The sequence below is a fragment of the Corvus moneduloides genome, chromosome 2, assembly GCF_009650955.1.
Source record: "Corvus moneduloides isolate bCorMon1 chromosome 2, bCorMon1.pri, whole genome shotgun sequence".
Lineage (NCBI taxonomy): Eukaryota > Metazoa > Chordata > Aves > Passeriformes > Corvidae > Corvus > Corvus moneduloides.
The window spans coordinates 114615358-114642945 of record NC_045477.1 but is presented as its reverse complement, the minus strand read 5'-3'; the positions used below and the strand labels follow the sequence as shown (position 1 = coordinate 114642945).

Sequence of the window (27588 nt, the reverse complement as noted above, 5' to 3'; positions counted from 1 at the left end):
ATCTGTTGTCTGTATTTTAGTATTCTGAGCTGGAAGGCCTTGGGAATTTACTCTGCAGCTGACTGGCACTCTGCAGCCAGGATATGTATACAGGGATGCACACACAGCAGTTCTGTACATTTGTACTCAGCTGTGCAAATTCAAAATGTGCCCTGAGATAGGTGGTCATAGTAAAACAAAAATCTCCTGCAGGAGAGAGTGGTTGTGTTAAAGCACTTCTCATCCATAAAATGTGTAAAACTTTTAAATGGATTAGCAGCTTGAGATTCCTTTCCTCATAGAAATGTTCCCTTCTGTGGACAAATTACTATTTTATACTGAATATCTCGGTTTTCTTTATTACAGCTGGAGGAGACATTTGATTCAAGAAGCTCAGTTGTTTATTTTTATGTCATTACTACTTGGCCTTTTCATAGCTGCTTCAGGGAATAAGAGAATAGGCTGGGGTGACATCTTCACTATTTCTCTGTGTTCTGTTTCTCAGGCTTGCAGCCATCAATGGCATTGATGTCCTTAATGATTTTTTTTTTCAGTTGTCCCAATGGCATTACTCAAAAAGAGTATTATGTACTTGAAATTTTCATTTGGCTGATGAATTAGAAATATCTCTCCATAATGCAGGCGTGGTAGCCAGAGCAATATTGCTATTGCCATTCACATATCTCAAGTAAGTTTTCCAGCTTCCATTTTGCTGGAAAGTATATAGCCTGTCATATTAAATGGGAAGATTAAATTATGCAGTCAGAAGGAAATCACTTAAGTTTTAGATAATTGCCAGTGTTACTTATTTGTCATTTTTAGTGACAAATGGAAGAATTGTAACACTGAGCCGACCAACTGTGTGAAATTACAGCACACACAGGCTGATATTTTTCTCCTGTATCATTTAGGTTCCTCTGCAACACTGGAGTTTCTGTATGAATTGCAATATCAATCAGATGAAATTAGATCTCAGCTTGACTCTTTGGTTGGTATGGAGCTGCTTCAAAAAGAATGGGATACAGAATCCAGAATTGTAACACTGATCTTTAACGTAGTGTTTGCACCTAGCAAACCAATGAGGTAAGATCCTGTTCTTTACTATCAAAAGATCCTGTCTGGTCACTCTTACCTATATAATAATTTCCCTGCATTCTTTTCCTCGTTTTTTTTTCACCACTGAGGCCTATTGTTTTAGATTTTCTCACTTTCTGCTTCTCAGTATGATATCTTCAGTGTTAAAACTGACAGTGTTTCTTTTTGAGTGCCTGTGAGATGGTTCTGTTGAGTTACTTCCATAGTCTGTGTGTGCATTGTTTTACTTCTAAACACTGGAGTATTGAAAAACTTCCAATGAAAACTCATTGTTCTCAAAATTAATAAAGAACATGCAAACAGGGTGGTCTGTCAGTCTTTAAAAACTTTTCCTAGACAAGCATGTGTGCATTTTCTTTGACTGGATGGGATAGTTGAATTTGAAATTAGTTTCTAGTGCCCCAGTAACAATGATCCACAGGAAATTCTTCTCCTTTTTTATAGCTGTGATATGAGAAATGATGTATGTGCTTTGATTTACGTGACAACATCTCCCTTCTTTAAAAGGAAACCATGGAAGGGAGATCCTTTTGGAGAGAAGGAAGTTGCACCTTCCTTTGGATACAGTCAAATGTGTGTCAGGAGGAGGTTGGAAAGAAGCTTTAGTGACCTGCAGGCACAAAGTAAATCCCGAGTCCCAACATTACCAGAAGTGTTAGGGAGCAGTCACTGCTGAGTATCATGGATTGCATGAAAAAAGTTATCTTTAGGAGGCAGGAGGTTACTCTTTACTTGCAGTAGTCCAGGAGGTTAATGGAATAAACAAAGAGCAAACCTGTAGGAAGAATAATCCACCTCCCCCCCCCCCCCCAAATGCAGTGGCATTGTGTCAGAGGGAGGTGAATTTAGAAAGCCTTTTCATTTCTACATTGTCCTGTTCATTTTATTATTTTTTAGTTGGTTTGGATTTTTTTATCTTTGTGTACTTGAGACTTATCAGGCTTTGTGCACAGGACTCAGTGACTGCAATTATTTTGTTTTGTTATCTTCAGAATCTACAGCACCAACTCTCTTAGACACTCTGAGGGCATCAGAATCTGGCATTTTTCTTAAGTACATAGACCTTTGTCAGATCTATTTGATCCTAATATGAACTGCTAATATGTTCTGGACAAAATTCTCCTCTAACACCACAGTAAATACAGAATAATGAGTAAAATAAATTTAGTTGGTTTTTTTTCTTCACAGAGTAAGCAGAGGAAGAATAAAACCTCATGCCTGTGCCATTGCTTTCATATTATGTTCTTTCTTGTACTTTGCTATTTAATCTACATTCCAGTCAATTTTACCTGATATGTACTATGCCATGCAAAATTAAGAATGTGTTCCAATTTAAACCCATTTGTATTTTCATTTTACTGTAGTTTACTCCCACACATCGAAGATTATTTTGTACATTAATCAGTTTATGTTTTATAATGTTTGTCTATATATTGAGTGTTTTTATCTGAAATTTTAAGGAATAAGGCAACTCTCGTAGTTCAGTGTACTGCAGGAGGCCTCTGGAAGTTTCCAATGCTGTTCATTGCCACAGAGCCAGAAGTGGATGATGTGATCAACATTGTAGCTGTTGGCCTGAATAAGGAATCCATAGTTGGCTTTAAGCTCACAAGCCAGACAAGGTAAAAACACTTACGTTCAAGAATTTATGCAGTTTTCTGAGGGTACAACTCCTACTCAGACACATTGGTTAGAATAAATTTGGGCAGCAGAAACATAACTGAGATGCAGCTATTTCATCATCATTTTCAAGAGCTGCATTGTTTAAGTAACAAATGTGATTTTGAAGCTTTGTTGTAGAAAACAGAAGCATTCTACATTTAGGCTTTGGCTTAAGAGAAAATCTGTGGAACAGATCCAGATGTTTATATTCTGACTTTTTTTGCCCTAAAAGGCTTGGGAGTATGTTGTAAAGCTAGATTTTGCTTAGCAGGCTATAGCTTCCTAAGAGCTCAGAGGGGCTGCTTGGGCAATGCAACCCAGTCACACCCCACAGTCCATTTCGGATGGCCCCGTGATCTTGCTCTGGTCAGTTGTCAGCATTACAACCAGTGATGATAAAGGAAGCAGAGAAGGGTCTCCCCACGTGGGTTAAGAAGATTTTAATCTCACATCTTGTCCCAGCGATCTCTGGAAGTAGAGAGACCTCGTGGTCTGGGTGTGGGGTGGTTTTGTCAGGGGCCCAGGGGCGGTCCCTGGGTGGGGTTGGGGTACAGGAGCCAACAGGGAGAAACCGAGGGAGTGGCCATGGCTAGGGCAGGGACCAGGGCAATGGAAAGCAATGGATTAACAGATTGCCACAGGAGTATGTTAAAATTCAGTCTTAAGGAAGGTGGTTTGTGATATTAAAGGCTCACTAGTAAAGCTTTAGTGCTTTTGCTAATAGATTTTTTTTCAAGGTACTTTATGCTTATACCAAGTTAAAAACATTTCCTTACATTTTCCTTTAAAAATTTTTAAATGTGCCATTCTTTCTAAAGTACTCCTGTTGTATTATGCAAGCATGCTATGAATTCATCTCTACTTCCACTAGTTAAAATAATGGTGTAATTCTTCTGTATTTTGTTACTCTCCTTTTGTAAAAGTCCTGCTGAAATCTCCCTTTATATATATTTTTACACATTTCAATTATTTTCTCAGAGTTTTACAATGTTATAGCAAACTCAGTGTCATTTGTATACAGCAGTAAGTCAAGGAATAAATTGTGTAGTAATGATAGTAAACAGTGAATCTGAAAGAATCATTATGCTTAAAAAATATTTAGCTTATGGAAGTTTTAAAGTTTCTTTTATTTTCTTTTAAATGAACTATTTTTACTATATATCTAGAAATGTGCAAGATACACAGATTGACACTTTCATTGTAGATACATCCTTTTGTTTCATCCCCATCAGGAAGTGTATTTGGTTCCAACTGATTTTTTTTTTTTAAAGCTTATTTCCAAAAGCTGTGTCTCTAAGATGGACAGTTGTTCCAGGTTTTAGATGTCTGTCAGTGATGATAATTGTTGAGGACTCTGACAAAGGCTTCTATCACAGTGTTCAAGTTAACAGCTTCAATAGAATGGCTGTTTCAGAAACAAAAGTGAAGCAATTGCTCTGGCAATACTGTAATCTCCTGGTAGGTGTTTGATAGTAGTGAAGATACCTGATGTTCTCCAGAAAGGCATTATAAAACCTGAGTCATTATAGTTAGATAAAGGAAGAGCCATGATGGAAGACAGATTCCCTTTTGCCCTTAAGCAAATTCCAATGTTATTTTATATAGCAAGTGTTTCCCCCCTACATTTCAAATGCAAAATGTAATGTTTGCATGTACCAAAAAAGCTCCATGTTATGAACAGTGCCAGGAACTCCACTCATTAGGGCGCCTTAGGAAGAGCACTGCCAGCAGGTCAGGGAGGGGATCCTGCCCCTCTGCTCAGCCCTGGTGAGGATCACCTGAAGTGTTATGTCCAGTTCTGGGCTCCTCAGTACAGGAGAGACATGGAACTCCTGGAGCAGGTCCAGGGCAGAGTGACAAAGATGTTGAATGGACTGGAGCATCTCTCTGAGGAAAGGCTGAGGGATCTGGGGCTGTTCAGCCTCAAGAAGAGGCAGCTGAGAGGGGACCTCATCCCCCTCTGTCAGTGTCTGCAGGGAGGGGGCAGAGGATGGACCAGGCTCTGCTCCCTGGTGCCCAGCAATGGGACAAGAGGAACAGGCAGGAACTGATGGCCAGGAGGTTCCACCTGGACATGAGGAAGAATTTCTTTCCTGTTTAATGACCAAACACTGGAACAGATTATCCAGAGAGGGTGTGGAGTCTCCCTCAGTGGAGATATCCAAGAACCATCTGGACACGATCCTGTGCCATGTGCTCTGGGATGGCCCTGCTTGAGCAGGGAGGCTGGACCTGATGACCTGTGGTGATCCCTTCCAGCCCGACCCATTCTGTGGTTCTGTGAACTGCTCTGTAAGTTAAATATTGCTTTATCTTACATTGCTTTATCTTATATTTGTTTAGGAGATTTTGGTGGTGGAGGTTTTGTATAGAAACAGAACACTCAGCCAACCAACACATTGAATAGTGGACCTGCAGATTAGAAGCATTTACATAAGAAAAACGTATATTACAGGTGTAATTTAATGCTTGAATAACTCAACTTATTTAGATTAAAAATAAGACAATTAAATATTAAAACATGGTTTAAAAATTTTGAATAGAATATAAAGAATCATCCTATAGATCCTCCCTGAAAAAAAATTATCAACCCTTTGGAGTTTTCTTTAGTAAGCAATCAGCAGCACAATCCGTAGAGAATCAGTTCTGCTACTTTAAGAGAGGTGATTATTTTTTCTCCTTGCATGTAGATATTTTCTGTCTTCTTTACTTATGCTGGGCAGTAGCTCATGGCACTGCTGCTTTGAGAGTAACTGTGGGGGAAACAGGTGCATTTCTGAGTAACCTGCTAGGGAGAGACACTGCAGATGTGTCTTTTTCTCCTGCAGCTGCCAGGACAGAGGGGTTGCACATCATCACTGAGAATACCTGTGCATCTTTTTGAGCTAGCAGGGCACATAGTGATGCAACAAATAGTATTTGAGAATCACAGGCCCTAAAAAAGGCTCAAGATCTTATTAAGAACAGGTTAGGATTCTTGCATATATATTTTATATATATATATATATATATATATATACACCACATTGAATGAGGGTCTTCAGTGATTGACAATAAACCTGTGAGATCAATGGGTTTTGCTTTCCTTTTCTTTACAGAGGTAGTGCAACTCAAAAGTGGCCTTCCTTTAATTCCACATGCCCTCCTCCCCCAAAATCTTCAGTGTATACAGAATAGCCCAGACTGAATTAATGATTTTGGTGTAGCTGCTTCAGGAAGGATCAGTTACAAATGGGAGGTCGTTGCTACACTCTTCACAATGATCTGCAATAATGAAAGCTCCAGCAGTTCATGATAATATGTAATGCACCCTTTTAATACATTTAAAGTTGACACACACATGACCCAATGAGAAATAGCCCAATGTCTGCTCCAGCAAATAATGAAAGATACTGAGAATGAGCTGAACAGTTTTATTTCATGAAGAAAACAAATGTATGTTTTAAAACTATATGCACGTACATCAGGTGGGATGTAGGAATAGACCACTATTTTACTTTCAGTTTAAAAAATTCCAAAGGGACATGTTGTTGAAGGGTTTCTTGTATTGTCATTAAGCTTGATTAGAGTCAAATCAGCAGATTTCACTTCCTAAATAAGAAAAATCTACACTTCTTAACATTCATGAATGACCTTTTTTGGGTTTTATCATAAATGTAGGTTTAATTCAACACCAGCTGAAATCGTTGGCAGCATTTCCACTGGGGTAATTTGTTTTAGTGCAGACCTCTAAAGTTTGAGATAATGTCAGTGCTTGTTTTAATACCAAATGCATTATTGAATGCCAGTGGTTTACAGCATGACGGCAGCATTAACCAAACAGGATAGAAGATTATCCTTGGAAATAAAACTTACAGAATTTTATTTGATATCCATCTTAAATTATTGTTCTACTATTTTATGTTTAAATCTGTAATTGAAACATAAAAATTCTCAGAGTGATACTTTGCTTAAGAAAACTAGTCCTTTCTATATTTGGCTTACTGAAGATAATGTGTTTTTAATCAATTACGTTTGGGATAAGGACATTTGTATTAATACAGAAGTGGGTTTTGGAGCTTATTTAGTGCTCTATGTTCCTGTACAGAGGTATTTTGATGGATAGATTTATTTATTCCCATTAAAATACTGATGTCCTGATAAAGCAGAATGTTACCTCATGTTTTCCAGGGCAAATACTTCAGTAGCCAACATGAAATGTGTGGGATAGATAGATATTTGTGAACACTATATTCACTTGCAAATTTTTTGTAAACTACACTCCATTTGAAGGTTTAGTCAAGCTGGGGGATAATTCTCTCCTAATTGTTCTGTCTGCTTCTTGCTCATACACAGAGTTTCCTTTCACCAATTTAGTTCTGTCTTTCCATGTACCTGTTAGTGATTGTTTCAATCATGTATGGCTTCCCACAGACAGTAGAATTTTTTCCATCCTGCCTTCCTGCCCTGTCACTCCAGTCCTGTGTTTATCACAAGCAGGATATTTGTTACATTAAGGAAACTTCTTGGATAAACTCAAACTTCCCCTCAGAAAAACATAGCACCTGCTGTCACAAAAGCAAACAGCCTGGTGTTGATGTGATCTCCACAGAGAGACATCTGCAAATCCAAGGCTGCACCTGATTATGGAAAAAGAGCTAGAATAAAGAGGGAAAAAACCCCAAATTGGTGGGCTGGGGAGATGAGAATAAAGATGAAATTAGGCTTTAAAATGACTGCATATGCAGATATAGTTGTCTTAACCTACTTTCAATTGGAGATTTTCCTTATTTCTTCTATGCACATTTCCTAGTGCATAGAATAAATGTTCAATTAAAAACATTCCTTGGTCACACAAAATTAATTTTAATTCTGAAGAATTAGTGAATACCCCATTTGGTTTCTGTACCCTCCCTAATTTTGAAGGGAAAACCAAAAAAATGTTTACAGCTATAATTTTAAGAACCATTGCTGTTTTACTCTAATTACTGCTGTATTTTGTTATAACTGCCATGAGCCAGAATGAAGTATGCTGCAAGAAAATGCATTTGGTAAGTTCTCAGCTCATGCACCCTCCCCTACACTCTCTCACATATTGCTGTGCATGTTACAGGCCTGGATTCCTCTGCCAATCTCTTTGTTATCAGTTCTGGAAAATTCTACCACTAATCTAAAGATGTAATAAAATACTTTATCTTAGCACTTCCCACATAGTGGCAGCTGCAAAATGTTGACTGGGCTCCATTTTTTGGAGTTTGAATGGAGACTAGTGGAAAATATTGATAATGTAAACATTCAGCAGACCTTTCAAAAAGTTATGATCATCCTTCCTAATAATAGAATACTTGACATGTCACACATTTAGCCAGGAGCTGTATGCAGTCATCTGTCACTCTGCAAATACAGCAGCCCTGGGTAGAACAGGAATGAGACAGAAATCATCTTGTGAAGATAGAACCTCTAACTCCTGCTTTTGTTTTACAACATGTACACAACAAAAAGCCATCTTGGGGTTGGTAAAGCATTCCCTGACAGGCCTTTGTCATGCAGTGTTTGCTCATATTTTTTGAAAGTCCTTTAATTCCAAAGCAGCCTTTCCAGAGCCACAGAAGTGATACTTGGAGTTTATATCTTTTCTGATGTACAAAGTTCAGGGTTTAGAGTGGTCAATTAAACCAGAGTTGGTTTGGGTATAAAAGATAACCAATTTTGATAAATAACAATGAGTTCCTAATTTATTTTTCCATTGTAACTTCTTTTGGTTGATAGGAAATTATCTAAATCATACCAAGCATCACGAACAATTCTATAGAATTTGACAAATGCATACAGTTAATAAGGTTGAAGGACTCGACTGTGTAAGAACTGAAATGTCTTTTGACATCCAAGAGATGCTACAAATTACAAGAAATAAGTTATTATTAACTATTGGTTGAACCACATTGCAACACTTTCATATCCCTTATATCCTATCCTGAAGCAGTCAGACACTTTACAGATTAAGACATTTTGTTATTCTTCTTTTATTAGCAAAAAATACCCAGGTATTTGATCAAAAGGACTTTGGGCTGGTTTTTTATGCACGGATTTTCAAAATGCTGGGTTTTTTAAAGGACTGCATTTCTACAGGAATAATTTACTGCTGCAGTAGTTTTGGGAAGAGAAACATTAAACCTATTTGAGCCTTAATTTAATAAAGGTTTATATTTTCAGTTTTGATGAGTATTTTATAAGTTGTGGTGTGTGATCTCTACAGGAATATAAATTTTAAGTTTTTCTTCAGTTGGAGACGCAAGGTGCTATTTTTTTTTAGTTTAATAATTTGAAAATTATCTAGTGTGAGAACACTGATAAGCATAGAGTTCTATTTAAGGACAAGATTAAAGGAGTAATTATAAAGATGCCCATTAAAGACCAGCTCAGTTTCCTCTTTTCCAGGTTGCCGTGATTTGATTGTCCAATTATTATTTAAATTCAAATTAGTATTTACTCAGGTTCATTATTTGAGTAAGGACAGAGTTCATGTTGTCTGATGGCAGTACCAAACCATTATGAGAGGAGTTAAGGAAAGACAGATGGGAAAACACATTTACTTTCTTTGGTTTACAAGGCCTCTGTCCTTATATTTTCTAATTCATTTGTGCTTGGTTCATCTGTGTTTTCAAAACTCTACACATCATTAAGCTTTATAAAGTATGTTAGGATCTCCCACCCTTCTTGGAAAAGTACAGACTGCCTCTCAAGTGCCCTTCATGGCTGAGAAATGACAAGCCAAACATTGACTCCACGGCTGTTTTACCTGAAGGAGTAATCAGAAAGGAGGAATTAAATTTTAATCATTTAAAAAAACATAATTATTAATTTTTAATTATACACTAAATATACAGACACAGAACATGATAATGTCTGAAATTCAGATGCTATTCTCGGAATTGCATCTTCAGATTTCTGTTTATTATAAAAGATGAGAAAGAGAAAGCAATTTACTTATGCTTGTGAGGTACCCAGCATGCCAGTTCATCTCCCTAATGTGAACAGCAGTGAAAACACTGCTTGTTTTGTCTTGAGAAGGCATCTTTAGATTTATTTTTAAAACAATGCATGATTTATCAGTGAAAGGTTCCTGCTTCTGACTATGTGTAAATTTTTAATTGCTAGTTTTTGTGCCATCTTCATCAGAATCCCTGCTGGCCTATCATATTATGGTTATACATTTAATTTGTCAAAAATTTCTATTTTCCTTATTTGGATATAGTTGATACTCTGTGAAACATTTTGCATACAGGAAATGCCCTGACTCTTTTGTTTAATATTAGGGACAGGCTTTGGGAATAGGGAGGTTTTAGCTGTGATTATATGTGTTCATGCAGGTTCATATGCCTTTATGTATTTCATTCAACATGAACAAAATTGTAACTGCCTCTAGTACCTTGTGATAATGCTGTCAAGAAGCATGCAGATTTTATTTAAAGCTTTTTTATTATTTTTTTCTTTCTATTTTTCTTTATGAAAATTAAAATCTGAAAAGATTGATGTAATAAGATAATTTTTCTCTGACCTGCTGATATCTTGTGTGCATAATTATAGATTTCACTTTAAACTGTCTGGTCCCCTTGTCTGGACAAAAACTGTAGCTTTTTCTCCTCTGTGACTCTGACTGTTTTGATGTCTCTTAAAAAAACCCCTGAAACAAACTACTGTTGCATAACACCCTGCTAAGAGGCAATTTCTGCAGGAATGAAATCTGTATTTTCCTGTGTCTCCTGTGTATGCAGCCTGTCCCCTGCCTCATCTCCCTTAGCATTTCATCATCACATCTGTAGTCCAAGTCATGCTCTTGGATGTCTTATGAAGACACCAAGCACTTTTTAGGAGTTGTCATCCCTAACTATTTACTGGAAAACAGGCTGAACATGGGAGATAAAGAAAGTGCTGCCTTAAAATGTTCCTGAACAGCCTGTAGAGCAGTGATGTTGGAAATGAAGAGCCGTGTCCAGGTTTCTGTTTTCAGAATGATGGTTTGAATGTTTATCTCAGGCATTTTTGATGAGTGCTCTACTCTGCTGCTTGGTCTAGAAACATCATTTCTTTTTGATCCAGTGCCTGCTGTCTGTGTCTGTGTGTCTGTGTGTAGTAGGTGTGCTCTAGGCACTCACAGCTGAGCAGTCCTTGTGGGAAATAAAGATGTGAAAATTCAAGGCTTATCCAGCATATGGATGGGAACTCAGGCCCAGCAGGATTGGTGCTGATGGCTCAGGGCTATAAACTCAGCAGCACAGCTTTAGGCACCACAGAAAGAGGTTGTTAGCATAAGTTTGATGTCACAAGACTGGAAATGTACTTTCAGACATTCAGTAGTTTTGCTCACCTGGCTGTTACCTGAAGGAAAAGCCAGGCTAAATCTTCTGATGCACCCAAGTCCAACAGCACTGCTAAATATCAGTTAATTTCTTTTGAGGCAACAGAAGCTTTTCAGTTTCTGTTTTCTGCACTTGCACTGTTTGTTTCTATAAACTGGCAGTGTGACCTTTTTTTCACGAGAGCATTTTGAATATAGTACAGCCTCCCATAAGAACATATTCCAAAGGAGGGTTATTTTTAAACAAGATAACATAGGCCCAGCATGCCACCCACAGAATAGCGCTTGCCCAGGAAATGTGGAATATTTCTGCAGCGATATAACTTGCCATAAAATATTAAATTTCATTTCTTTGTGGGTATTTTCTTTGAAAAGTGTTATTTCTGGTGTGACAGTCCATAAATAAACAGATTTGAAGAGCTTTTCTCTGAGATACTGTTAGCTTTTCATTCTTCAGGTTTTATCAACTGAAAATGTGTTTCCTCTAAGCATGCACAATACTTGCCCTGCTGTGCAGTGCCAGGGTGTTGCAGATTAATTTTTGAGCACCCCACTGTATTTCTACTTTCAATTTCCCGTGTTCTCCTTGTGTCCAGAGAGTGATAGAGTTGTCCTCAGTAACACATATAAAGGCTAAAATGAGAATGCCTCACCAGAAAATACAGAAACGTACATTCTTTTCATGCTGAGAATGTTTATGGCAAGTAGTCCCTGAGGAGCTGTGATAGACAGGCTTTAGTTTGGGATTGGCCTAAGATTGTTTTATAGCTCTCAGCTGCTGTCTTTACCAGGACTAGGGATTTTCTTTGGGTCCAGCAGCACTGCTGTGAAACAAGGCATTAGACAAGATCTGCAGTACCTGTGACAGAAATTCTTTGAGATAAGAGATATAAAATAATATCAATAGAGGAACCTAATTATGTTATTGCAAAATCTAAAAATGTTCAGTTGATGGGATATGAAAAATGTGAAAACAGTAATAAAAAATTATTATTTTTCATATCTTCATTTCAAGGCTTTCAGAACTCCCTCCTAGTGTAGTAACGCTGCCAGAATGCAAATTCAGTTCTAGTCATAAAAATAAAATGGGTAGCTTGTCAGTTTTATTTGATTGTTGGAAAGGGGAGTGCTTTAATAGGAAAAGTGGATTTTCACTCTGATGTGGAATTTACGTCTATCACTATTATTATACCTTTACAACTCAAATAATTCATTTTATTCTAGTGGCAAATGTTTTCATTACTCCATAGTTAATATAATATTTATAATAACATGTAAATGTGTTTGAAATTGAATACCAGTATGCAGGTCCCTGTGTATGAATAAACAATTACTACAGAATAATTATTCTGTAAGTAAGAATGCTGTTAATATTCCATATTTGTTCCATGTCATGTTTCCTGAGTCATGCCACATGGTGGCCTAAATGTTGGATTGCAGATAAATTCTGTTAAGGTACTGTACAAGGCACAACATTCTCCTGTGCTTTTCCGTAGGGACCCAGAGCCATTCACTGCCCACTTCCTGGCGGGCAGCGATCCCGATTTCCTTGTGATGCCACAAGCTGGAGAACTTCTCCCAGAAGGCACTGTGGGAACCCATATAACAGTGGGATACAAGCCAAGGATGTATGGCAAGAAGCACACAGCAACACTGGTCATTGAGGTAAGCCTTCCCCAGAGCAATCCACAAATACACCTCCAGGAGTGCCAGCAGGAGGAGAAATCCTGCACCAAAGAGCAGCACTAGAACACACCAGTGAATGTGCTGTGATTGTTTCACTACTCTTCACAGTGGACAAGAGTAAAACTAAATTTTGAGAATTGACTCATTACAAGCTGGAAAAACATAACGCATTTTACACTGTATTTTACACTGTATTATATTGCATTCTAATTTCTATGTTATCCTTTTGCTGTCAGCACCAGAGGCAGATATTTACCTTCATATGTTTGCCCCAACTCCATAGACAACATGGCCTTCACAGAGAATCAAAATGATCCTGTTAAGAACTGGTGGAGAATATAAAATTAATTGAAGATGTGAAGCCTAGGTTGTTGATTTTAATTGTATTATACAGCTTACAGGATCAAAGGCTCTAGAAGGCAGGTGCCAAACTGTAGAAGATAGAATTTCAGAGCACAAAGCCAGGAATAGCTCTTTTGAAGCAAGATGCAAAATAGACAAAAATTATTTGCAACCAAGTAGTCTGTGTAAGTCTGAAGGTCAGGAAACATTTGAAGACATGTATTTCTTCAGCAGTAAAAATCTCTCAGAAACTAATTTTCAAGTGTTAAGTTATTCTTTAGAAGGAATGTGTTGAAAACACACAGCAGGGGTGAACACCCCATATTCTCTATAAATCATGGTTTGTACTTCAGGTCTATTTACTGCATGCTGGTATTTTCAGGCTACTATATTAGAAGTGAAACAGCAATATTGATTTAAGAAATAAGATGGTCAAAACAAAGTTGATAAAAAGATGCATGGAAAACTGCTATAGTGTTTTATCTCTACAAGTGACAACTTGTACAGCAGTAAGAAATTAAAATCCTGGAAAAACAAGGTCCTTCAATCCCTCCTACTCATTTTCTTTTATGGTATTAAATGTTTGATTAATTTAATCTCTTTACATAAATAGCAGTGATGCTTATCACTCTTCCATTTGAAAAAGAAGGTAGATGACTGCATATATGCTGTGCTCTTTTGTATTTACAAAATGCTGTATGACACAGCTACAGAGCTCAGAAACTTCTAATGAAGTTCTGGAACTGAACTCCCATTTTTGGCATGGCACATATAGAGGTACTAGCTATCCTTGTCCTTGGCTTAGCTTTCATCACTAACAAAGAGATTTAACCATAAATCTCTCTGGAATGGGACAAACACAATGATCAAAGGTTATTAATAGCTTTTGAAGAACTCAGGCAGTAATCCAGAATTTTCTTCTAGGAATTTATCAGTACAGATGGTCTTGGTCTAATTGGATTTTAAGCTATATCCACTCACACCTCAGTCTCTGGTTATGATCTAGGCAGACAGCTCTTAACATCTCCACCTCTGGTACTGTGTGTGGCTGCAGGAAGTCAGTTATTTATACATATTGCATATATATATATAACAGATCACATCTTGTTGAATCTATTCTTGGACATTTAAAAATCCATCAAGGACTCTTGATACTTGCAAACATGTATTGGACCAACTCCATCACAGTCTGTTAGAGATATTTCTGACATTCTTATTCAAATTGCAGGATTAAGTGGTTTCAGTAATGTTTTGACGAGGTTTGTGTTCTCTTTGCTCTTTTTGGTAGCCCTTTTGTATACTCCAGACTTGCCCCTTTCTGCTCCACACAAGCTCTAATTCCTGCAGTTCTAATGGAAGTCAGAGCATCTGTGGCTGTGTGTGATTTGGCTGCTGTGCTCTCAGCACTGATCTGAAATAAGGTTTGATGACATGTTGAGAATACCTGATACTCATTTTTGCCTTTTGTGTTTGTTGAAATCATTTTCATTAGTGACCTGAGGGAGACAGACTTAATTAGATGTATTAAATACAAGCAGTATTAAATCACTCTTATTTGGGGAATAACAATGGAGGTGGTGAAATGCAATTAGTGTTGGACCCAACACTGAAGAACCTTTCTTGAATGTATCCTCTCTAGCCAATATATTGGCTGAGGCTTTGGGCTATTTTTAGAAGTGAAGAAGCTTCTTTTCTTTTGCAGTGCCTCTCTTCTGCTGCTGCTGCAATAAAGGACTACAGCACACTTGCTTTAAAATGTCTTTTGCATTTCTAAGGGTAAAGTCATAGTCCTAACACTAACATATTTTTATTATTAAATTCTTTGAACAGTGAGTAGCAGATTTTTAATTTTGGTGTGTTTCAATGAACAGTGGTAATTAAGCTGTAAATAGCAGAGATGGCAGTGTAAGTTCTTCAGTTTGTGTTCATCATTACAATTGTGTTGTAAAGGAAAAGGGAAGTTTAGGATTATGGAGAAAGATCCTACAATTATGTTTTTCTCATTTGTTTTAAACATTAAACCCAAATATTGTATGTACAATGTTTTTGTTTTGTTACCCTGCTGAGAACCCAGTGCTGAGAAGCTAATTAGCATTAACATATATGTTACAGTCGGTCTCTACCAGAACTTAATGTATACATTTTATTATCTGAATGTATATCTATAATTGAAATAATGTTGTCTAGTTTATATTTATGCACACAAATCAGGTACTTTGTGGGATATGGTGTGGATTCATTGAGCCTTTAATATTCACGAATACTTACAGTAGATTTTATTAATGGCAGGAAAGCTCAATTACTTTGCTGAAGCAGTTAAGGTTCTTTAGCCATCATTAAAACTTCTGTTCTCAGTCAACTGCATATCAAAACAACTAAAGTTAGAAAATTATTTAAATAGTTGCTAGGAATCTTAATTTTCCAGAAGTGACATAGAAAATTATGTTAGAAATTTATGTAGATCAAAGAATGATCTACAAATATTATAGAAAGACAGTAAGGAAAATAATCATGCTTGTTTCTTTGAAAAAGCTTGTAGCTTTGAAGGAGGGCATCACAACCTAATTGAGCTACAGGCAAGAAACAGTGAAATGGTGCCTGAACAGCATTTTTAAATAGATATTTTTCCACAATCAAACTTCTAAATTTAAAATTGCCTTCATAAACAGGGAAGTTCTGACTGAAAAATAAAAAGCATTACCCCTAATAGTAAGTAAGTGAAGAGAGCACAGTTCTTAGATAAGCTGTAAAGTGCTGTGAGGAAAGAAGGGACTTCCTGAGCCACAGTGACATCCCAGAGCTGTGATGTGCCAGTCAGGCTGAGGCAAGATGCAGCTGGGGCAGAAATCACAGCCAGGAACAAGGCGGAGCATTCAGGAGGCTGGGAATCCTTGGAAAAAGGTGTATTCCTGTTGGCTTGCAGTTAATTTCCTTTTACTGTGCTGAATTCAGCTGGAGACCAGAGCAATTGCTTTGTAATTCATGTGTGAGACTTCTGAGATATTCTAAAGCAGAAGGCACACACAATAAGTCTTAAATGATAAAATAGGTGTCAGAATAAACCAGATTGCAGGTAACATTATCAAGCCCTCCAGAAGTCAGGCTTGTGCACCTTTATTACTGAATAATCACTAACTTAGCCTATGGAAGATAGCATATCAAAACCATTTGTCATGCTGTTCTGCAAATAAATGGTGCAGTGTGCCAACCACAGTACCCAGGTGTGGCTTCTCTAAACTTGTCTGTACAAACTTGCATATCTTAACAGAAAACAGTACTGTTACATATTCAGCAGCTTGCTGAAAATATGTTCTGCCTTGTTCCTGGTAGATTTCTTAATTACCATAGTTTAATGTTATTTTAAATTGTATATTTTGAAAAGAATGAGCAAGGAAAAATGTAAGTAACTTACTAGAATTGAAATAGTTTCCCATTAGATAAGATATGTGTTGGTGTTGGCTTCAGTTTTATGATTAGAAGCAGAGTGCTGAATCAGTACTCAACATTTTTGATTCACAAGCATGAGGAAAATTTACTTTGCTTATTGAGACTTACAGTTCTGATAATGGCAAAAGGTGATAATAATGTGGGAATCTTTGCTCTATGAGGGTATTCAGACTATTGTCAGTCCTGGAGGATTTTGATTGTATAATGTCTAAGCAATAATGTGAAACACATTTGAACTGAAGAAGTCAATTAAATAAATTTTAATTATATCTGGAAATGTTCTCTAAGCTAAGAAAATTATTCTTATCCATCTTCTTCATTAGAAATTGGTTACAGCCTGGGTAGGCATTTATCTGCTTGTGGGACATGTTTTTTATTGCTTTGGGATTTTTTCTCCCTCATTCCTTCGCTTATTAACCATTCTTATCTTGATCCATGAGTTTTCTTGCTTTTGCTCTTCCCTTACACAGTTCACACAAAGGTTTGCTTTAATTTCATTCTGTATACACTGATTGTAATTTGTCATTTTTTTTGTTTGTCACCACTGAAGTATAAATTAATGGCCAGGAAATATTTGATGCACTACCTGTAATTTGTTGTGTTTTAACTTTTTAGGAAGTGTTGCAAATTTTATTTTTATTTTTCTGGGTTAACACTATTTGAAAGCTAATTGGAATACAATGTTCCTTGAAATTCTTGATCCTTGCTCCCAATCCAGTTTTCTAACACAAATTTCTTTGGCAGTTATTTACCATGTACTTCAGTAACACTTCCAGCCTACAGTGAACACCCGTGGATAATCTGTGTTTTGCAAATTAATCCTATGAATCATGAGCCATCAGTAAAAATGGGTTGGATACAAAAAAAATAGCCTTTTATATAAATTATTTGGTGACTTTTACAAGTATTGGCTGAATAAATTCCTTCATGAACATTACTCAGTCAGCCATCAAGATGATTAAATGACTTACTTGAATAGCTTATGTTATTTAGTGAGAAGTGGCGGTGTGTGTTTCATTTTTTAATTGTTAAAAACATTTTTCAGAGAGATTTAGTTCAATAGATGGCCATTACTCCAGTCAGGTGAGCCAAATTGTTATTCTCTTCACATTTTGATTCAGGAATGTTGAGGTTTTGAAAAAAGAAAGTCATTCATTTCAACAAGAAATCCTCCCTCAGATTGTCAAGGACATTCAGAATATGATCTGGTCTTTCTTCTTAAATTGCGTGTGAAATAGGCCTAGATATGCATCACAGGGAGCCTGGATTCTTAACTACCTGGGTTTATATCAGATATATCTTCTTAACAGAGTTTCTCTTTTATAATTCTGTTCTAGTCATAGTACAGATTACAGCAGATTTGATACCTTCATCTTTAGACTTTGTTACTATCAGAGCTAGTATTAGAATTATTCTAAATTTGACCCAATAAACTGCACTGCCTTAAAAATAGGAAGAAGATTTGGGAAATTTTGGCCCACTTTTGAGGCAAGTAAATACAGCTTGTAAATAAAATATTCTATCATAATTCTGTGGTCATATGTAGCTGACCTTTGGAAGTCTCTCTCTCTCTCTCTCCTCTTCAGGATTCCAGAAAAGTCTGAAACTGTGATGATCTGTGTTTTCCTTTGCTGTGACTTGTCTGACCTGGAAACCCAAAGCAGCAGCTTTGATGCAGTTGCATGGATTTTGAAGTTGACTGACTTGCTCTTGCTGCAGTTTTCATATTGGTTAGAATAATTACTGTAGTTAAGCTGTACAGACTTATCCCGAAAAAAATACTTATGGCTTCAGCAGCTCTTAAAAACCCCAATATTGTGCCCTTGGAAATTAAGTATTCTAGTAAAATGGACATTTGTGTGTGTCTAAGGTTTACTGAAAATTACTTAAATCTAGGTTGCCTTGAAAATTACTGATTTCATGGTTCTAAAGTGAAACAAAAAACCTCAAGTTACGGTGAGGATTATTGTCACCTTTCCATGTGTGTGTCACTCATTTCCCCTTTAGCCCAAAATGCTGAGCTGACACAACAGTATTTTTTTTCAGTTAGAGTACATAAATGCCCAATTTTTTCACAATGACTGTCTCCAATTGTCTTGGATGATGGCACTTGATTTACAATAGACGAACTGCCATAGTTCAAGATGAGATATTAGGGTGGAGTTTTTTGTTTTACTGCCCTTTTATTTTTCTTCCTTTTGACGTGATGAATTCTACCTAAAGGTTTCATGTCATAACACCCATATTTTCCCCACTGAAGCCAATGAGTTTCCATCAGGGAAATATCAATGTCTCCTGCTACAGAACACCTGACACAGCAACAGAATAGGCAGCTTTTTTTTGGCAAGTCAAGCCCAAACCCTCTTTTTTCACTGAACATACAATCCAGGCTATTTCTGTAGCAAACAGGAAATTAAAAAAAGGTTATTACTACCCAGAAGTCTATATCTATTGTTTGATGCTGATGATAAATGAAGTTGAGAGATGGCATAGCCCACTATTTTTGTCTAAATCCCCCTATTACTAATACTATAGGCAGTCAAGTCGCAATATGTGTGAATTTCATGGACAGAAATTATTTTTTTTAGTAACGTGCTACTTGGTTTTAATCACTGGCTGAAACACCTTTCAGATCTTTTCTCTGACCTTGAAATAATCCATGAGACTTGCACACAGCAAATATGACCCTGAGGTTAAATTATCTTTAAAGTAAATTGTTCATCTGCTCTATTAAAGAAAGATAAACCATTTCATTTTGTACTGAAGTTAATAAAATAATGAGCTAACTTTGGAGAGCCACTTACTTTTGTTAAGTGACAGCTTTATCTTTGGATTTAAGATACTGATGTTGGTTCATGTCACACCTGCTTTTGCTGAATGTTACCTTTACAGACAGTAGAGTTAACTAATTCATTTCACAGCATTAAATAAGGCTGAGAATAAAGATAAGTTAATCTGCCTGTTTTACACAGAATAATACTAAATTTAAATTAGATTTTGATTTAATAGAATACTAGTAAAAATTTTGAAAAATTATGTATGTATGGTAAAATATCTACTGAGTTCTCATTTATGAATCTTGTTGGAATAAGGTGAGTCATTCAGCAGACATGATGTAAAATCAGTACTGCCAATTTTCAAGTAGAGGTTTCTTTAAAAATACACAGCAAAAAACCCACATGTATTCTTTCAACATTGGTGCAGAAAAGTATAATTATTAATTATACTTTTTTCATATATTATATACATTAAAAAGATATATTTTTAGTTAATAAAATATAAACTACAATTAGAGATTCATATGATGATGGCATTTAGGAGCTGTAAGTGTATGCAGTATATCTGTGAAATAATGTAAATGCTCCATAAGTGCACAGCAGAGAACAAAGCCTGAGCCAAAGAGTTTATGGTTTAATGTTCTGAAACTTCTTTTTGTTGAATATCTGCAATATGAATTCAAACCTTCTTGCAATGATACTCCTTAAATATACTTTAGCACTGAACAGGGTAACAATTAGAATGACAGGAAGAAGCATATGAAAGATAAGAAAGATAAACATAATAGAGTCAAAATTTTTCAGTGGCAAGTATAAAACTGATGTAAAAAAACTTAATGAAGTCAAGGAAACATTTTATCATGGTTTTTTTCCCCCTCTTCTGTGTGTTGCTATAAATATGGGATGACTCTACAGAAAGCTGGAGGTGGAGAAGGTTGACTGCTCATCTCTGTGGCTTTTGTAGTGCTTTACCTAGACCATTATTAATTGAGAGAATGCAATAAATAACAAATATACACACAGTGTGCTTTGGAGATCGTTGATAGCATTTATGATGTGTGAAAATTTGTCCCCATTTGTGTGGGTATTGTGGCACGTCTCTATAAGCCAGATCTCATTGCGGTGCTGGCATGCCCAGCAGCAAAGCAGGAGCAGAGGGGTCACACTGTAATGAGCAAATGTGCCACAAACCCAGCCACACTGAGGGAAAAAACACATGAGCTTTGAGGGTTGACTGTTGCACTGTTTTCCAGATCAATTTGAGAGCATATCAGCCTTTCTGACCTTTTGCTTCCTCAGATGAAAAATGACCCTGATGTTAGGTGTAACGCTTCTATCTACAGTTGATTGTTCTAAGGATTAAATTAGTTTTAAATGGGAGATGAATTACATGAAGTACAACTCCTGCTGTAATGATAAAACTGTGTGACTGGAAGCAGCAGAGAAAGGTGACCTTTTGAGCTGTGTCCCTGTAGTTCAACACAGCAGGAGAGCACCAAAAACCTGCTCTGGAACCACAGCCAGCACATCTGTGAGATTGCACTGCTATGTCCTGTGGAAAGGCAGACCTTGGGAATCTGGAAATACTTATTTCATGTGACTCCCCTCCTCTGAGGCTGCAAAGTCAGAGAGTCTGGTATGTTCTGTGTACTATGTTCATGCTCTATGTTCGGTATAAAAGCCAAATTTCACTTGTATGAATATATTTTAATAGACCTATATATGCCATATTTTTTACTCAGTCTTCCCCTACTAGTTTTATCTCAGAAGCAGAAAGAAAAGCCCCCAACATGAAACCTGGGATTTTCAGTCTTAAGTGTGAGGGAATTGATGACAGTCCATGCCTAAAGTGGGCATGCAATGCTTTGTCCATTTGCATCATACAAAGCTGGACATAACGACACAATTATTGGAGAGTTTGCAATATCTTTTGGGTTTGTAATATTTCTGTCGTTAGTTTGTAGTTTTGTGGGGTTTTTTTAAAAAAAAAGGGAGAAGAGAAAACTGAAGCTCAGGAATATGCCTTTTTCCAGATGTAATGATAGGAAAGTGCTAAAGACTTGGAATAAAGACCTGCTTTCACAAATTAAAGTGATACATTATGAGAGGAAAATGGTTGGAAGATCTGCAAAAGTTACACATGAGTTTTTAACGACCAAAATTCTGTTTCAGGACACAAACAAAGCGTGGGAGGTAGACATAAGTATACCCTTAATACTCATAGAAATAAAAGTCCTTAAGCACGGAGAGGTGGTATATGTAGAAAGAATAAGGACCATGTACTCAGGAAGTATCAAGTTTTCAAGCATTACAAGACATGACATGGAAACCTATGTTCCATTCCTAGAGACCAGTTATAAACAGAGAGCAAATGAAGAGTGTCATTTTCAATCCACATAAATATGCCTCCAACTAGAGATTCCAACATGAAGCTTCAATTCTCTTGTGCATACTCTGAATCCTTTTCTCTTAGTTTTGTTAATTCTTTTAATGTGGAAATTCCACCATTTGATAATACCGTTATTACAGACAGCAGAGCTGCAAGTGAATCCTATGGAATAAACCTGAGTTTATGTTGTAGTATGGAACAGTTACCTTTGAAAAACATTCAGAGCACTTTGAAGAGCATACAGACCTGTAGGATTTACTAAATAAAAGGAATTTTAGATCAGCCAGGGAAGGTAAATTTCTCATCTTTATTATGACTGGTCCTGAATAAAGTTAAATGTGATTTCAGTCCTCTGTTCCAGGAGCACAATTCTCATTCTGTGTTATTCCAGTACATTACATGGGAATGGATAAGTATCTTTTGAAATCAGTGTTGCTTCTTAAATCACTGACAAATTTTCAAGGTGTCTGATGATTGAGAGGTTTTTTTTTTTCTTTCTCTGTTCATTATTTTCAGACACAATCAATGCAGTGGACATATGTAATCAATGGACTTCCTCCACGGAGTGTACCACCACCAACAGCAGCAAAAGTAGTTTGTACCAGCAGCTACATAGGATCAACCACAGTCCGACAGCGCAACTTTGTACGTGAAAATCTGAAACTTACAACCACTGGAGCATCCTCACCAATCAAAGGGGCACCTTTGGTCCTTAGGAAGAAACAGAGAAAGTTATGATCTGTTAATTTTTTGGTGAGAGAACAAATAAATTCTGCAGATAAAAAAAAAAAAAAATAGGGTTTGTTAAATTTTTTTCAAGCAGCTATAGTATGCATGGATTGTATGTTTTAAATGGAAGATTCAGAGTGCCTGAGCCCTAGTAATATTCCTATTTTTCTCTAAGGGACTTTGGATGCCTAACAATTTCTGTCATACAGATCTCAGCAAGTTCAGAGAAAAAAGTTTGAGTTTAAAAAAAATACATCTGAAGACTGAGTAACTCAAACTAATGCTCTGCTTTCTAAGGGATATTGGTTTAATAAGACTGTAATAGGAAGTTTCAGTGAACATTCTGTGTGACATTCGGCACATTACACCCATGCCAACCAAGCAGCAATCCCTGATCTTTTCCACAAGAAAATCCTTACCCAAAGATTGCAGTATTTTGCTAAGGTGAAACATGGTTGTGTGTTGTATGTCCAGAGATTGAATGCCTTTCAGATTCTCTTGTTTTGGCAAATTTCACTAATTAGGACATCTTTACTGTGTATAAAACAACAATTCTGTTTTATTCATCCCATAAAACTTCAAATCTTAGATAATTATGCAAAGCATAGAAGTGAAATAAAGTGTCCTGCTGCAGTAATTTTATGTTAGGTATATTTTACAGAGTGCTTTAGAATATTCAAGTATAGAAGGCTATGAGAAGTCAGTGAGGAATGGAGACAGATTTTTATTTTTTTTCCTACAATAAACAGATCAGAGGTGCTATTCTTAATGTGTTTCTATTTCCATTCTTTAGAAGGGAATTCAGGCTTTCTCTGCTTTTGATATAAAGTGGAAAATTAGATCTATGCAGACATGCTTTGTAAGATCATTGGATGGATAACTCCTGCCTCCTTTCTCCATTGAGATAGTTTTTCCTGATTTTACTAACAGATCATAAATTGTATGTGTGCCTTTATTTTGATGGCAAAATGTACTTTGACAAAAAAATGGCTTGGCACAGATTAAGTGTCTTCTTGGCTCCAATACAGAACGAGCATCACTGCTCAGGAATGGGGAGCCCGAGAACAACCTATGTAGGTCAGTGCAAATGAGCACCAATAAAACCCTTTTACTGCAATGTGCTTGAGGATTTTGTTTATGCCACACATTTTTAGAGAAACGATTACAGAAAATGTTGGGAACACATAAAACAGCAATGGTGCTGTTTAATATCTCCTTCTAAATGCAGGGTGCCCCATTTTGGTCAGAAACCAGGTAACCTGAAGTGAGAATAAAATCAGCTTTATAAATTCAGTACACAACACTGGAAAGATACTGTCCATACTGATATTTCTAGAAGACATGGAGAAAGAAGCTGTTACAATATTTATCTTAAATGCTGCTGAGACCACAAATGCAGCTGGATTTCATAGGAAGGGTCTATCTGCATATATAAATGAAGCAACTGTTTCTCTGACCATAAGAAATCAGAATTTATGGATCAGCAATGGTTTCACAGCTAATGATTGGTGTTCAGGAAATATTTCAGTGACACTTTTTCATAAAAGCTTTGTTATCCTTGTTTCACTCTTTTAAAGTTATGCTTTCCTATTTAAAATGGAACTTTTTTGCAAGATGCACAAAATTTTGTAATTCTAAAAGAAATGGATTAGCAGGTGGTGTAGAGGTGAATCACTTAAAAATTACATGCTGCTCACTCCAGAAATTTCATGCCCAATTTACTTGCCTGCACTTGCTGCTACATGTAGTAGATTTTCAAATTCCATCATACATCTAAACCTTTTAAAAATCCATAGGAAAATTTGCAATAAAATAATGCCAGAGGGGTGTTTTCAAAGGAACAATTTAATTGTATTATATATTTTAAAAGGGATTAATGCATAATCTGTGCTTTCTGGACAAAATTATGTGGTTTTTTTCAATGTGTACAAGGTCACTTCTGAGCTGTGTAAGATATGCCATTGTCAGCTGAACTTGGACCTAATATAAAAATGTATTTTTCTAACTTCTTATAGTTTAAACAGAACTAAGCATATTTCTTCTGATATTAAGAATACATTTGCAAAGGTGATTTAAAGAAAGACCATTTGAGCTGTGTGGTTGTAACATCCACAGTGTTTTACATAATATCTTCATGCATTTATGGATTATAGTGACTATATAAACTATTAAAAATAAATTTCTTTTTGCTTCCTAGCTTGATAATTTCCACTTCCATCACTGAGGTGACTGTATTATTCATAATGCAAGGACTAATTCCAAGTATATCTCTTAAAAACCAGTTTCTAAGCAGCAGCACTGGAAGATTTCCAGAATGATAACTCTTATTCATTACTTGCTTCCTCCTTTTTACTAGAATTACTGAGCCATTTTGAAAATATTAGTGTTTCAACTCCTGGAAGGAAAGGTTTGACATGAGAAAAGATTACAAAATGCTGGGTTTTTTACTTAAAGATTTCACTTCAAAGCTTTTGGACACACCATTAAATCTGAGCTGCAGAACCGCTGGGCAAGCTGCTCACCATCACCCTGCACCCTAAAAATGTAATCTGCAGAAGAATTCAGCTGTTGGAAATAGAGCTAAACACAATTGTTTCAGTCAGGGCTCAGGTCTGGAAAAAAGCAGCCCAAATGATTTAGCTTTGAATTAATTCTAAATTACTATTCATTATCATAATCTTCTTACAACACGATGGGAGAGAACGAACACAGCCTCGAGTTACAGTTTTTGAAGATGCCCTCACGATGATTTCTGTGCCCTAATGCCACATCAAGACAGCCACTATCAGAAACTGGTAAAAAAAACCCAACCCAACATGTTGTTTCTCCACGTTAGAGTACCTATCAGGATCCTTTTCTTCTGAAAAGGATGAAAAAAGGAGCTTTCCCCTTTGCATTAATCTGTGTAGGCCCAGCAGAATCTCAGGGAAATGGAGAGGTATTGGTTATTACTGTAAATAATAGCTCTTAATTTCTCAATGCTAATATCAGTTAGTGATCTCAAATTACTTCCACTGACCTACTTATATATTTTAATTTATAGAAATACCTAATTCATAAAACACAAGAAGTTTTTCAAAGTCAATATTGCACTTATGGCCAAATATCTTAATCATAGTGTTATGTGCCACACACGAGTCAGCTGTGCATTGCTTGCTGGTGGCTTAGCAGAAACACAGGTTGTCTGACCAGTGTAGTCACCATGTGTTTATTTATATTTCTTCCTCCCTTCTCTCTCCGTCTCCCTATAATGATTCATCTATCAGAGTAATTAAAACTAGGATTAAAACCTTATAAAGCAACATTATTGTGTAGTACAGAACTTGTGACTTTGGGAATGTGGTCTACATTTAAATTTATTGTTAAAGTACCGTGCAGCTTTTGCAGCCGTTGAGCTCCTGGTTTTATGTGACGTGTCCAGAAGTGGGGACCATCTGCCCTAGGGGCCTGCAGGATTATACAGTCAGAGAAATGCCTTCAAAGCAGTACAAAGCAATTGAGTTTCTCATTGTTGGATGTTTTGCTGAGCTTTACTTGGCATAATGCACACAGGACAATGACACAAGGGTACGTGGAGATGCCATTAGCAGCTCAGCTTGGAGAGGGTTTTGCACAGATTTCAAGATGGCTTGTTCTGCTCATGTCTGGCTCAACACGGTATCAAATGACACTCGAAGGCTGTTTTATACCTGATCTGTCTCACAAGATATAAAAAGGTTTTAAAGTACCAAAACTGCCCATCAGAAATAATAGGAGCCTAACATTACCTCCTGTGCCAGTGCAGGTTTTGTCTGAGTCAGGAGAATGGGGAGATAGAGGCTGCTTTAAGCACAGAAGGTGATCATGATCAGGTAAGAAGCCCACTGGGGCACGGTGCCCTATCCATTCCTGCTGCAAGGAAAGGGATTCTTTCAATGCAGCTCTTTGGGACTGAAGCCAGGTTAGCAGAAGACAAAATGCTGAACCAACAACACTCTTACTTCGGTGAAATACCCCAGCAGCAGCCAAATCTGAGCATGCACCTTTTTCCTCTTTGATCACAATCCCAAACTACCAGAAGAAAGTTCTGACTTACCCTGCAAACAGCAACCATTGAAGAAAAAACTGCTGTATATTAATAGATATTCCTAGGAAGAAGGCTTAATATTTAGAATAAGAGAGAAAATCCCTGGCTTAGCCTTACTATTTATTTGCTTGTGAGGCATTTCATAATTTTATTTCTCCCTGCAGTGACTGCTCATTCTAAAATAAATGACTGAATGGTGCTTTACTGCTGACACAGATCACAGTTTGTTGCTAATGGAATGTTAACTGCTTTTTAAGTAACTCTGAATAAACCTACTGATCCATAGAAGATTCATCTAAAAAGGAATCCAATTCATCTGCCAGCTTTTCTGCTTCCACTGTCATGAAACATATTTTTCTGCAGTTTACTTTACTGCAGTTATTGCAATATTGGTAGTGTCAGATTTCCTGCAGTAGGATATTTTACATTTTGAGACCATGGCATGATGACAATGTGGTGAAGTCATGGCAGGACATTGATGCCAAGGTCACTGCACAGAAATCTGTCTTAAAATCACTGCTTGGTGGCTAGGGAAATAAACACTTGGGTCAAGGACAATCTTTGACCTTTTATTTCATTCATTATCCCAGGATTAACCTCCTTTCTGCAATACCCAGTTTCTCCTGGCAAAAAAATTAAAGAAACCTGTCAGTGGAAAACCTGATAACTCACTGCTCATCCCACTGTACGAGTACGCAGCAGATGTCAATAAACCAGTCTGGCACAAGTTTTAAGTGACAAAATAAGATGTATCAAGAAGGGTAAGGCAACAAAGTAAAATCCTGCCACTTATTAAATGGATAGTGTTGATGTTCATCACATGAGACCCAATTTACCAATCTGTAGGAAAATCAAAGGCCCAGATTTCCTGTTCTCTATAAGAGGTTTGCAGGGTGCCTTTGCTGCAGCCTACAGGGCTGATATTGTCATTCTGAGGTGGGAAGGGTGGCTGTGTCCTGACTCCATGTCTCCTTCAGTCCTCAGTGTTTTCATATAACACTGAAGTGCAAAAGTACATTGCAAATCAATGAAACCTGCAGTTGCCATTCTCTGTAGTGAGAAACCTTCAACTCTCCAT

The 27588-nt window shown here is 36.8% G+C and overlaps 1 protein-coding gene across 1 annotated transcript in view; it reads left to right on the top strand.

Annotated features, from left to right (window-relative positions):
• CFAP47 (cilia and flagella associated protein 47) overlaps positions 1-24661 on the top strand; it is a 280968-nt gene extending 256307 nt beyond the window's left edge. The window contains exons 61-64 of the mRNA XM_032100897.1: positions 891-1062; positions 2535-2696; positions 12571-12739; positions 22232-24661. Of these exons, the coding sequence (XP_031956788.1) occupies positions 891-1062; positions 2535-2696; positions 12571-12739; positions 22232-22453 (725 nt within the window). The 3' untranslated portion in view covers positions 22454-24661. The remainder of the gene's footprint in view (positions 1-890; positions 1063-2534; positions 2697-12570; positions 12740-22231) is intronic.
• Positions 24662-27588: the final 2927 nt, after the last annotated feature.